The following is a 14268-nucleotide window of genomic DNA, read 5'->3' as shown; positions in this document are numbered from 1 at the left end:
GAGTGGTTGTTGTAATTACTAATGATTTTGACTCTAGAAACAATGTGTTTGTGTGAAATTTTACGGTCGTTTAATTTCATTTCCTCTATTTTTTTTTTGTATAGAACTCAACATGTTGTTTAAGTGAACGAAAGCTTTCTGCTATCAAAAAACCTTGTTTTAGATTGTTTTTCTGGTAAAAACAATTGAGGAACCCAAACGAATCATGTAAATAATGATAAAAGCAGATAAACTCTTGAAAATTAGTTTTGTATTTTTGTTTAAGTTAGACCAAAAAATAAACAATACTGATTGTTCTTAAACCTTAAAATTAATAAACTACTGAAATAAAGTGAACAAAAGTGGCAGAGTACCTTAGTATAGGACAATTTTGAGGCGACAATAAAAAAAAGTATGAAAAAAGAGATCTTCACTTAAAAATAATTTATTTATGGATTTCTTGGCAATCATATCAAAGACCATTATAACAAAATAAAGTGACATTTTTACAGTTATAAGGCCGCATATGCTGACTTCAGATGTTTTTTGCAGCATTTATAGCACATTTTAACACAATCCACGAAATAGAACAAATTATAATAACATCAATAAAAAAAATCATAAGTGTGAAGAACAATTGCTTATTTTTATGTTATCGAAGACCATAGAAACAAATGGACAAAAGTCACACTTTTAGAGGTATGAGGCCATATAAGCTGGGCTTGGATGTCTATTGAAGCCCTCAGAGCCAACTGTTTCCCAATCCACGATGCAACAAATTATAATATCATCAAACTAAAAAAAAATATATTATGTAGAATTATAGCTTATTTTTGTGTAATTGAATGAGCTTTCTGTTACTAATTAAGCCTTCTGAGCATAGTTCCCTCAAAAACAATGTAGTACGACCGTTTTTTTCTGAACAGAGTGGTTGTTGTATTTACTAATGATTTTGACTCTAGAAACAATATGGTTGCGTGAAATTTTACGGTCGTTTAGTTTCTTTTCCTCTAATTTTTTTTTTGTATAGAACTCAACATGTTGTTGAAGTTAACGAAAGCTTTCTGCTATCAAAAAAACCTTGTTTTAGATTGTTTTTCTGGTAAAAACAATTGAGGAACCCAAACGAATCATGTAAATAATGATAAAAGCAGATAAACTCTTGAAAATTAGTTTTGTATTTTTGTTTAAGTTAGACAAAAAAATAAACAATACTGATTGTTCTTAAACCTTAAAATTAATAAACTACTAAAATAAATTGAACAAAAGTGGCAGAGTACGCTAGTATAGGACAACTTTGAGGCGACAAAAAAGTATGAAAAAAGAGATCTTCACTTAAAAATAATTTATTTATGGATTTCTTGGCAATCATATCAAAGACCCTTATGAAAAAATACAAAAGTGACATTTTACAGTTATAAGGCCGCATATCCTGACTTCAGATGTTTATTGCAGCATTTATAGCACATTTTAACACAATCCACGAAATAGAACAAATTATAATGACATCAATAAAAAAATCATAAGTGTGAAGAACAATTGCTTATTTTTATGTTATCAAAGACCATAGATACAAATTGACAAAAGTCACACTTTTAGAGGTATGAGGCCATATAAGCTGGCCTTGGATGTCTATTGAAGCCCTCAGAGCCAACTGTTTCCCAATCCACGATACAACAAATCATAATATCATCAAACTAAAAAAAAATATATTATGTAGAATTATAGCTTATTTTTGTGTAATTGAATGAGCTTTCTGTTACTAATTAAGCCTTCTGAGCATAGCTCCCTCAAAAACACTGTAGTACGACCATTTTTATCTGAACAATGTGGTTGTTGTATTTACTAATGATTTTGACTCTAGAAACAATATGGTTGCGTGAATTTTACGGTCGTTTAATTTCTTTTCCTCTAATTTTTTTTTGTATAGAACTCAACATGTTGTTTAAGTGAACGAAAGCTTTCTGCTATCAAAAAACCTTGTTTTAGATTGTTTTTCTGGTAAAAACAATTGAGGAACCCAAACGAATCATGTAAATAATGATAAACGCAGATAAACTCTTGAAAATTAGTTTTGTATTTTTGTTTAAGTTAGACAAAAAAATAAACAATACTGATTGTTCTTAAACCTTAAAATTAATAAACTACTAAAATAAATTGAACAAAAGTGGCAGAGTACGCTAGTATAGGACAACTTTGAGGCGACAAAAAAAGTATGAAAAAAGAGATCTTCACTTAAAAATAATTTATTTATGGATTTCTTGGCAATCATATCAAAGACCCTTATAAAAAAATACAAAAGTGACATTTTACAGTTATAAGGCCGCATATCCTGACTTCAGATGTTTATTGCAGCATTTATAGCACATTTTAACACAATCCACGAAATAGAACAAATTATAATGACATCAATAAAAAAAATCATAAGTGTGCAGAACAATTGCTTATTTTTATGTTATCAAAGACCATAGATACAAATTGACAAAAGTCACACTTTTAGAGGTATGAGGCCATATAAGCTGGCCTTGGATGTCTATTGAAGCCCTCAGAGCCAACTGTTTCCCAATCCACGATACAACAAATTATAATATCACCAAACTAAAAAAAAATAAATTATGTAGAATTATAGCTTATTTTTGTGTAATTGAATGAGCTTTCTGTTACTAATTAAGCCTTCTGAGCATAGCTCCCTCAAAAACACTGTAGTACGACCATTTTTATCTGAACAGTGTGGTTGTTGTATTTACTAATGATTTTGACTCTAGAAACAATATGGTTGCGTGAATTTTACGGTCGTTTAATTTCTTTTCCTCTAATTTTTTTTGTATAGAACTCAACATGTTGTTTAAGTGAACGAAAGCTTTCTGCTATCAAAAAACCTTGTTTTAGATTGTTTTTCTGGTAAAAACAATTGAGGAACCCAAACGAACCATGTAAATAATGATAAAAGCAGATAAACTCTTGAAAATTAGTTTTGTATTTTTGTTTAAGTTAGACAAAAAAATAAACAATACTGATTGTTCTTAAACCTTAAAATTAATAAACTACTAAGTTAAAGTGAACAAAAGTGGCAGAGTACCGTAGTATAGGACAATTTTGAGGCGACAAAAAAGTATGAAAAGAAGATCTTTAATAAAAATTAATTTTTTACGGAGTTCTTGGCAATCATACTAAAGACCATTGCAACAAAATCCTAAAAATGACAATCTTATAGGTATGAGGCCGCTTATTATAGCTCCAGATGTTTTTTGCAGCATTTATAGCACATTTTATCGCACTCCACGAAATACAGCAAATTATAATAACATCAATTTAAAAAAAATCCTAAATAAGAAGAACAGTAGCTTTTTTTGTGTAATTGAATGAGATCTCCGTTACTAATTATACCTTCTGATCAAAATGCCCGCAAAAACACTTCAGTATGGCCTTTTATTTTTGATGAGAGTGGTTGTTATTTCTACTACTGATTTTGGCTCTAGAAACAATGTTTTTGCGCCAAATTTTAAAGTCGTTTCGTATCTTTTCTTCTATTATTTTTTTTGAGAACTCCACATAGTGCTGAAGTAATACATATGCCTTTTGCAACCAAAAATGTGTTACTTACTGCCATTTTTCAAGTTTTTTAAACACTCTTTAAGAAATCTGACAAGTCATGGATTTCTTGGCAACCATATGCAAGACCATAAATATTTATGGTCTTGGATATGGTTGCCAAGAAATAAAAAATCGAACTAACTTAATTTGCTTTTTTGGAACGCTTAATGTAGTCAGAAGATGTTAATTAAGCTGTTTTCTGTAATATTTTTGTATTTTTTGACTTTGACTTTTATGGTCCTATATGGCACCATAAATGTGTATGGTCTTGGATATGGTTCCCAAGACACCATGAACTTCAATTTTTTTTCAAGTGTTTTGATGAGTTTCTCTCCACTCAGAGTGCATTGTATGGGTGTTTTAAGAGCTTTTTGAGCAATGTTGATTTTTTTGCATGGTCAGCTATATGGTTGCCAAGTTACCATGAACTCCATATATGGCTTGGATATGGTTGCCAAGAAAGGTTTATGGTGGTCAACCCGGGTTAATTTTATTTTGGAAAGTGTTTATGGACGCATTTTACAATGTGTTTCTTAGCGCATTTTAGCGTTGGCCTACTCCAAACTATGGTCAGATCTCCCCCTTGGAGTAATATAGATCTGCGTTTTGTACAAGATTAGAAATTTTTAATCAATTCCTCGTATAATAGCATACACAAAAACTAAAATCCGTATCCACTTCACAAAATTACATGGCTCGCGCTGTAATGAACATGTCATAATAAACCAACAAACTTCTCTAATTTGAAGCAAAATGAGAAAAATAGGGATTTGAACAAAAATAGACAAAACATTTCCTAATTTTTAGTCATTTTCTTCATGAATAAATGCTTTTTACCAGCAAAATTGTCGTAAATTGGTTATTGTCGATGCCTACACGTTTTCTGAGAACTCCAAATGTGTCTTAAAAATGCAGATTTCTTATTACTTTTAAATAATAAAGGAAACTTCAAAACTGCGTTAATATTGTTATGATAAACTATGTTAACTATTAAAGCGCAAAACATTAGCTACATAAAAAGGACTGCTTCAAAAGATGCACGTGAACTAAACATTTTCCTCGCTTCGAAAAAGCTTTTTCGCAACTCAATTTTTTGCTCGCTCTCTCTCTCACAAAACTATCTGTATAAACGAAAAGCCACTCTTCAGCGGCGCTTTTTTTTCAGTAGTAAATTTGATCAGAAGTAAAGCCAATTACTCGGCGCGTTTCACTTCCCAAATTAATTTGACTCCAGAAATTAATTGAACCAAACATTGCTTCAAATCGATTGCCAGATATAAGAAACCGTGGAGATTTAAGCAATTTAAGTAAAAGTAAATTCTTTCTGCATGGGTGTGGAAAAAGTGTTCTTTCCTGGTACCTGGGATGAATGCTATTGTGAGAAGTAAATTGAATCTAGGAACTACCTTCTCTGGTAAAAGAGCAACTTTTCATTTAGTTACTTTAACTACAATTAGCTGGTTTTGAGCATTTTTTTGGCTTTGTAATTCCTGTTTTCCTTCTCCAACCCTACCTACCAACATTTTGGTTATGGTTTGAAGTTTGATTGAATACGAAGCTTCAATTTGTTTCATGAGTTGTCTGGCTATTTGTAAATGCAACAATTAACGCTCAAAAAATGCATGGGCGCTTTCTTGCGTCACTTACTTTTTGGGCTTTTGTGTGATCTGCATTATTCTCTTCTCCAGAAGCATTAAGCACTTGGCGGTAGGTTACTAATGAAAATCTAATGATTTGGTTTAATAACAAAATTGAAATTTTGTGAATTTATTTTTTTGGACTTTAAGCCTGTACCCTTAAACTGAAATTAATACGCCGGAAAAGATCCCCCACCGGCTGATGCAGGCTACAATAGAATCTAGTACCCACCAGCCACTCGAAAGCAATTGTTTCGATGCTAGGGGGTTTTGTTGTTTTGAAAATTCTATCTATAAAGATTCTCTGTCTGTCTATAAGACCGAGCTTGGAATAAATCAAAGGGAATAAATATCTCGCACTAATTGTGTTTGTGCAAACATACCTTCTATAATTGAGTAAGTTTAAGCATACTTGCAGTAACTTCTGCAAGAGTGCAAAAAAGTGTTCTTTTCTGGTACCTGGCAATTGTTGCTGGGATGAATGTTGTTGTAAGAAATTATTTCAATCCACGAATTGCCTGCTCTGGTAAAAGAGCAACTTTTCATGTAGTTAGCTCGACTATAATTTGCTGATTTTCAGCAATTTTTGCCTTGTAATTCCTATGTTTTCCTATATTAACCCTACTTACCAATATGTTATCGTTATCGTTTCATGTTGGATTGAATACGAAGCTTCTGTTTGTTTCTGGCTATTTGTAAATGGATTTTTTAATGCTCATGAAAATTCATGAGCGCTTTCATGCGTCCTTTTTTGAGTCTTTTTTTATGCTCTCCTTCACAACCTTAAACACTTGGCGGTAGGTTACTACTGAAAATCGAATAATTTGGTTGAATAAATTTTTTTAATTTTTTTTACTTCATATATTAATCCTGTTCCGGATATCTTCTAAAAATTTGACGCTCTTTAGCTGAACTTATTACCCCGAGAAAGATCCCCCACTGGCTGATGCAGGTTACAATAGAACAGCTCGAAGGCAATTCTTTCAATGCTAGTGTTTTGTTTTATATTTTTCAAGTTCTACATATAAAAATTCTCTGTCTGTTTAAAAGAGCGAGCGTGGAATGAATCAAATAGAATGAGTATCTCGCATTGATTGTGTTAACATACATTTAATAATTGAGTTAGTGTAAGAATGTTAAGAGATGTTTTTGTAAGAAATAAATTCAATTCACGAACTACCTGCTCTGATAAAAGAGCAGCTTTTCATGTAGTTACTTTGACTATAATTAGCTGATTTTGAGCAATTTTTGCTTTGTAATTCCTGTTTTCCTATTCTCGCCCTACTTACCAACGTTTTGTCGTTATGGTTGCATGTTTGATTGAATAAGAAGCCTCTGTTTGTTTCTTGAGTCTTCCGGCTATTTGTAAAGCAACTTTTAATGCTCAAGAATATGCTTGCGACATTATGCTTTATTGTCTTCTTTGGCGCTCTGTTACTACTGAAAATCGAATGATTTGGTTTAATAACGAAAATCAAGTTTTGTGAAATTATTTTTTTTACTTCATATATTAATCCTTCTCCTGAAAATCTCTAGAAATTTGAAGCCGTTAAACTGAACTTATTACCCCGGGCAAGATCCCCCTTCGGCTGATGCAGGCTACAATAGAATCAAGTCCCCATCAGCCACTCGAAAGCAATTCTTTCCATGCTATTGGGTTTTTTGTTTTTAAAATTCTACATATATAATTTTTCTGTCTGTCTATAAGAGCGGGCGTGGAATGAAACGATTGGAATGAATATCTCGCAATAATTGTGTTAGTGAGAACATACCTGTAGTTGTGAATGTTTGATATTTTGATGTATAGACACTGAAATTGCTACACCCTGATTTCTGAAGAGAGATCAACAGCCGGTAATAAGAAGGGGTTGAACAGGATGTGTAGGTCATTAAAATCGCATCAGGCGGAAACGAGGTGAATAAAATGTATCACAATTGATTACATTCAATTATTTCAGCTCTTAGATCTTTTGTGAAATTTAGGAGTACCTTCAAATTTACAGTCAATTTGCTGTTGGTGCTCAAAAGCCTTTTCTGTTTTCAGCTGGAGCTGTAAAAATGGGGCTAAAATCTTTGATGTAAGTGCAAAAAAGCCAATTTAAGTGACACGCGTGAAAGTTGTTACCTTGAATCGCGTATTGAAGTTCCCTGCAGTATTAAAAATGAAAACAAAGAGTTGAAAGAACTTTTGATGAAGTGAGGTTTAGGACAATATAAAGAGTAGGAGCAGAATTTACGTATTTTGAATTTGAACACAATATTTTATTGGACTTTTTTGAGAAAAAGTAAGTGTTATAAGTGTACGCTAAGGTGATCTAAGCAATCCACTAGCTTCATTGAATATGATTGGAATTATAGTGCTTTTCACCCGCTGAAATAATTAAATAAAGTTATAAAAGACAGCAAATGTCATCTCCATTATTAATACGGAACATTGATACCGCCTTTAAAAGTAAGATAATGAGGTTGGTTCTTTCTCTTTTGTGAGCAAATGGTTGTTGAAATGTACTGGTTCACAATTGAAATCGGCTGCAGATTTGGTAGATAATCAGAAAGGATATTTGTGTTTCACTCGTCAAGCAATTGACTTCGTTTTGCATGATGCTACCTTTTTGACCGACCGTGGAAAGGAATTGTACAAGCCTATCGAAATGTTAAGAATTGTTCCAAAATTAGGCTAAAGGCTTTCATCTGTTAAAGGTTCTGCCTTTTCGCCGCTGGTTTAGCGTACTATAAGTTACTAGAGTCTTACTAGAGATGTATCATGTGATGTATCATGTTTCTCGAATCCAATGGCATCGATCAGTTAACCTTTAACCTTTAACACTTTTATTCCAACTCATAAGATAATTTGGCACTGTAATTGAGAACTTTTTCAGTTATCCGTATGCAAAATTGAAAATCAAAGCAAAATTCAAAAGGGCTCAAAATTTTAGATTGAGCTCAGAATGACGAAAACAGAAATTTAAATCTAATGAAATTGTGGGCGCTCTTCGTGGCTCTGCCACTCTCCTCACACTGCTTCCCTTAAGGCATTACAGACATGCTAATTAACATAGTTCTACTGTATTCTGCCATACCCTACTGTGAAATCAGATTCTCTTTTAAACAGAATGTCAATCCCCGTTGAGAAGCCAAATTTAACGAACGTTGCAATAAATAAATGTGTTGTTTCAGTGTGCGTTAGTTCTTGTGTTGTGGTATGGTGGCAAATTGGTCCTTGACAACTCCAAAGACCCGTCCAAAGGCATAACTATCGGAAACTTATCATGTAAGTTTTATCGAGCAATGTGTGATCAAGTACACTCGTTCCGACCCCACTTTGTGTTGTTGGTGTGAATTTTGACCGATCAATATAGTTGACGTAGAAAGACGTATTTGCGTGGTATCATTGAAAACCCATCGAGCGTATAATTGTAAGTTAAGAAGAAAGATCAAAATTCGTCTTTTTCAAAGAGTTAACCCGGTTTTTTTAAATTGCTTTCGAACGAAGTTTGTATTATTGTTAACGTGTGGGTCTTTTTTAGGCAAAATTTTTGCTTGACCGTTTTTGGCGCTTTTTTTCCTCGAACGTTCTTTAATTTCTCAAGTGACTTTTCCCCCCTTGTCTTCATTTTTAACTGATCTCCAAAGTAAAGTTTGTTGCAAATAAATGCGATTGTAGCATATGAAATCTCAAGGGGCTAGTAGGGGAGTGGCTAATGCTTCTGTCAAGAACTCCGGAGTTCGGGAGTTTGAATTCCTCTGTTTGAATTTGCACCCATAAAAAATTTATCTATGCTAAGCTCCTGAATTAAATTGCCCCGCCTGTCGTTCGAGAGCAATATCTCCGGTGTTAGTCGGTTTCTATTCTGAACAGTTGCCATTTTACCGTAATTTTTTTCAGGTTTAGCGTAAATTTCGAACGAAGTTGGAAGCAATTATTGTAAACGTGTGTGTGTGTGTGTGTGTTTCTTGTTTTATGCAAAATTTTTGATTAAAGCTTTTGCGCTTTCGTTCTAAAATATTCTTTGACTTCTGGAGTGAGTTTGAAATCGTTTGTCTTCGAAAAAATTTAATTAATTGCGATAATGCATCTTTATCGTTTTTCCCTTTCATCGTTTTGCCTCACATTAATGACAATTCCCAGCTGGTTTTCTAATAACGCTCCGGAACCTTTCCGTTTGTGCCCCCAGCACATTATGCACCCCCCCCCCCCCCCCCCCCAGTTACAGAGCACGCGCCATTTAAAATCACCATGTTAAGATATCACACGTGCGTTTGGGGAAATGCACCAATTAAGCTGAGGCAATAACGGAAAAAAAATCCGACGCCTCTTTGAGTACTTTGAATATGTTTGAATAAAAAACACTTTACTGTTGAGGTTTTTTTAATTGCTCTCAAACGAAGTTTGTAGCAATTATATTAGTCCTGTCGGTCTTTTTTGATGCAATTTTTCGCTTTTTGTCTGACGCTTTTGACTTTTCGTCCTCAAAAACGGGATAAACAGGTAGCGCCCAGCGGGCATTAAGTGCTCTTAGAGCCTTTCAGCACTGTTTCAGCTCAAACTGTGTTAGAGACTTATACTTATAGTGTAAGGGCCGTTCTTAGAGGTTGAAGACACCCCCCACTGTTGTTGACCCCCCCCCCCCCCACTATTGCCCTCCCCCAACGCGCTGTTGCCCCCCACCCCAGTGTTGCCCCAGCATCCATCAGGCCTCGGTTCTAGGGTGATTGATAATAAGTTACTGACAATCTATTATTGGCTATGGAAAAATTTTTCAACTTTTTAATTTCACAAATTTTAGCAATTTTTGATAAAACTTGCTTTTTTCAAGTTTTTCTAAATTTTTTTCTCGTTTTTTAGGTTTTTTCAGCCTCAAGAGCCAAGAAACCTCCTCTAGGGTTTGAAAGTAGGTTACTGTTTTATTTCTTGATTGAATGGAATGTCTTGCAAGATCTTAACATCACGATTTTTAGCATGTTTGATATTTTTTGCCATTTTTTTCACGTTTTTGACATTTATAGTCATTATTCAGGTTTTTTAGGCCTCATGGTTCAGAAAACTTCCGTTAGGCTATGATCATAAGTTACTGGGAAATTTTTGTTGGTCATTGATTAAATTTCAAATTTTTGATATCACAAGTTTTAGCAATTTTTTTTATAAAACTTTTTTTTAAATTTTTTTAATCTTTGAAAATTTTTATTTTTGTGAGAAGTTTTTTACCCTGGGACCTGCGCCAGAGTTTGATAAAAAGCTGCTGCGTAGTTTCTAGAGTTAATGGGATGGTGATCAACGTTTTTTAATTCCAGTTTTTAATTTTTGGATAAAATTAAAAATCTTCGAATTTTTGGAAAATTTTGTTCAAATTGTATGGATATTTATGTGCCTGTGAAACTATATCAGGCTTGAAACAGGGATATCGGATAATTTTATGAGACAATGCAATGGTTTTGATGATTTTAATATCTTGAATTATAGCAAGATTTTGTTAAAATATTTGACTCTTCAAAATTTTCGAATATTTTTTGTCGTTTTCTGAGTTTAACGATCATTACTGGACAACTAAGCTTTTCATGTCTTGCAGATGGGTTACTTAACATAACTTCAAATACAAAGAGTAGTATTGAACATTTTCACTGCGAAATCTGGAAGCTTTTCTTTAAAATTTTGCAATATTTTGCAAATTTTTAAAATATCAGTTTTTGATTCGTTTACTAACAAGGCTAGAAAACGAAAAGTTGCAGAGTCGAATCGAGCTAAAGCGAGCCTCACTAAACCGTGGCTAGCTACTATTGAAGCCAACCGCTCGCCGTTTGTTTGAGAGAAATTCGCGCGACGTTAGTCGGTTATGTTTTTCTCATTTTGTTCTTTTGTCGGATCTTTTCCGTTTGTGCCCCCCCCCCCACTACGTTATGCTCCCCCCAGTTACAGAGCACGTGTCATTACATAGTAAATCATTATTTAAAAATATTGCACGTGCATCTGGGGGTTGCAAATAATATGCACCCCCTAAGCTGGGGGGGCACAAACGGAAAAGATCCCTTTTGTCATGTCCTAATCCAGTAATAACCGGTCTTATCAAATTTTTAATGGGGTCTTAGCGACTCACTAATTTCATTTTAAGCTAAAATTACTGATTTTGACCCCATTCACTTGAGTTTTCTGCGAATTTTTGAATCTTTCCCTCATTTGTTTGCATTTACTTGTCTTATTTTTACTGGCTTTTGTTGCTAACAGCATAAAAGAAATGCATCTTGAAATTTTCAATCACTGGACACTATGGCCGCCGTCAGCCTCTTAAACGGCTATCCTTTAGGCGCTCTCTTTTTTTGTTTAATTCGCTTTAAATTTTGATCACGTTTTTCGTTTTTACAAAAGTCATGATTTTCACGTTTGACTTCTTACCTCACTCATTGTTTCAACTGAATGGATTTTAAATTATTTTGCGCATTGAATTATGCAATGTAGGGAATACAGTCAAGGTCGAAAGAGAAAAATCAAAAGAAATGGGATAGACTGATAAAGCCCGGTCGTTAAGCCATAGTGCATTAGATTATCAAAGTTCATTAGAACGATTGCTAGCTGATATTATTTATAAGCTTAATACCCTTCGCTTTAGAAGCGGAAGGAAATATAGGTTTAGGGTTTAACTGAAACTGGATTCTGAATTAGAACAATTTTTAAAACTTAGGTGAAAATTTTGTCAATTTCAATCTCTTCTTTCTTTTTCTGTTTCAATCCCGATGTGCGTCTATCGCGTCAACGGCGACTATTTTCCGGCAATCTGCTGGCTATGTTTTTGATGCAGTTGATTTATTTTTTGTTTAGGTTTTAATATGTGGTTACTTGTTCTTTGCTTTTCAAAAGCTTGTACTTGTTTTCGAAAGCTTTTAAATTTCGCCATGTGTCTGTTTTTTGTCACTTTCCTTTAATTTTTTCCCGTTGGATTTGCGCCCGACATTTTTTGGTGATTATATATATATATATATATATATATATATATATATATATATAGCGTGATTTTGTTCAATGTAATATGATTGGTCTAGATAAATCAATAAAATGGAGTTTTTAAAGGGCCCTTTATAAATCTTAATTGAGAATATAAAATCAAAATGAAATACGCGTTAATTCGATTATTATAAAGCTTTGTTTCTCGAAGCACCTTTGCGTGTGAAGTTTGGTTTCAAAGTTAAATAGGAGCTGAATTCAGTATCTCATTTTTTGTTAAACAAAATTAGGTGTTTACTTGCGAAAATCGTTTTTCTCACGAGAAGTTGTATTGTTGGTTTCTTTTTTCAAGTAAATGTGAAATGTATTACGCAGTTTCATTTTTTTTTCATTCTAGAGAAAAACTAAACAGACTGCTATTGACCTTAATGATATATATGTCTCCTAATTTGAGAATTAATCAATTTGAAATAACAAAGCATACCCTAAATTAATTAGACTTTTCCTCTCTCTGCTTAATTTTAACGCGCCTCCTTCATTTTCAAAAGTGGGATGGCATTGCAGTGCATTTCACCTCATTCTTAACAGAAAGGATGGAAGTGCTTTAAAATATAAATGAAAGATCCGGTTATATAACTGTTATACATCCCGCCAAATTTCAAAAAATCATTAAGAAAATTGACTTCTCGAGAAAAAAAGGTAAGTGATTGGGTCGCGTTTAAGTGAACGAATTAAAAAAAAACATAGCAGGACAAGTCCTGGCGTACAATTTAAAGAATTTTCATTGACTAAACCAAAAATTAGACCTAGAACGGACTATAAGTCAATTGGGAAAACCATTTCTAAAAAAATCAAATAAAAAAACAAAATCAACATCAAAATGCCGCTAGCGAGAACAAAAACCACTAGCGAGAAATGTAAATTGATTCTCACAAGAAACTAGGCCTAGAATGAACTATGAATGAATTGGGAAACCATTTAGAAAAAAATCCGATCCAAAAAAAATGAAAAAACAGTAAAAATCAGAGTGAAATTGCCGCATGTGAACAAAGGCACTACCGAGAAAGCAAATTTTTGTTCAAACACCGTTTTCTCAATCTACTTTAAAATTAGAGCGAAAAAAATTCACGCCCCAAAACCACTCGCTTTTTCGCTCCGTTCCCTGTTTCGGCATGACCAAAATCACTACTCCAATTTGACTTCGAAAATCATGAAAATGTGTGAACAGATCTTGAAAGAAGACATAGCTGGAAAAATTCCGGAAACGACTCGAAGGGAAAAGCTGCCCATTTTTATGACTAAACAACTAGAACAACTATTGTGAACCCTGAACCTCCACAAACGCCATAAAATATTTAAGGAAGAATAGAAACGGCATTCAAAACAAATTGAATAAAAAACTAGAAAAACTTAATGAGTTTTTTTTAATAGTACAAGGAAACATAAAGCCTAGTAAAATTCCTTTGCAATTAGGGCAATGAAAAGCTCGCAAAACAATGGACAGGTCATAATAGGCTAAGAAACTTGTCTAAGACTCAAAAAAAGAAAAACCGCAAAAAAAATAAAAATGGTTTCAAATTTTCTCAATTTTTCAGTCAATTTTTCTAAGAAAAAAATGATTAACACGAATAAAACTTTAGTCAATTGTTATCTGAATATTCCTTAAGTAACAAGCTTGTATTCAAATCTCACTTAAAGCATTAAAACAAAAAAAAACAGGCAAAAAATCATTAAATTTTGTCTAAAAATCAGCAAAACTGATCAAAAACCTCAAGACTAGCCTTAAACTCAAATTAACTACTTGAAACCTTCAGTTCCTATCAAAACAAGCCTAAACCTAATACAATATCATGATCAAACCTCATATCCATCAAAAGTTGCGAAAAAAACTGCTTTTATAAAAGCCGCACGTGAAAAAAAAAAATTCGCTCGCTTAGAGAATTTTTTTTTACACATCAATTTCTCGCTCTCCCAAAAACTGCGGTATGAACAAAAACCACTCTCTTTTCTCCCCGCTCTTCATTTTTGTTCAGCACCAAAATCACTCCAAATTTTTTCACGCGTTTCATTTCCCGCTTCAAAAATCACTCCAATAAAATTGGTTAAAAAAGGACTTCTCCAATG

The 14268-nt window shown here is 33.4% G+C and overlaps 1 protein-coding gene and 1 long non-coding RNA gene across 2 annotated transcripts in view; one reads left to right on the top strand and one right to left on the bottom strand.

Annotated features, from left to right (window-relative positions):
• LOC142341818 (uncharacterized) overlaps positions 1-7327 on the bottom strand; it is a 40374-nt gene extending 33047 nt beyond the window's left edge. Inside the window, exon 1 of the long non-coding RNA XR_012759129.1 lies at positions 6983-7327. This is a non-coding gene — a long non-coding RNA (uncharacterized LOC142341818). The remainder of the gene's footprint in view (positions 1-6982) is intronic.
• LOC142341816 (uncharacterized) overlaps positions 1-14268 on the top strand; it is a 127961-nt gene that overhangs the window by 91981 nt on the left and 21712 nt on the right. Inside the window, exon 10 of the mRNA XM_075393059.1 lies at positions 8388-8481. Within this exon, the coding sequence (XP_075249174.1) occupies positions 8388-8481 (94 nt within the window). The remainder of the gene's footprint in view (positions 1-8387; positions 8482-14268) is intronic.

This window comes from Convolutriloba macropyga, chromosome 6 (genome assembly GCF_964194025.1).
Source record: "Convolutriloba macropyga chromosome 6, txConMacr16.3, whole genome shotgun sequence".
In the NCBI taxonomy this organism is placed as follows: domain Eukaryota; kingdom Metazoa; phylum Xenacoelomorpha; order Acoela; family Convolutidae; genus Convolutriloba; species Convolutriloba macropyga.
This window is presented reverse-complemented; position numbering and strand designations above follow the sequence as displayed.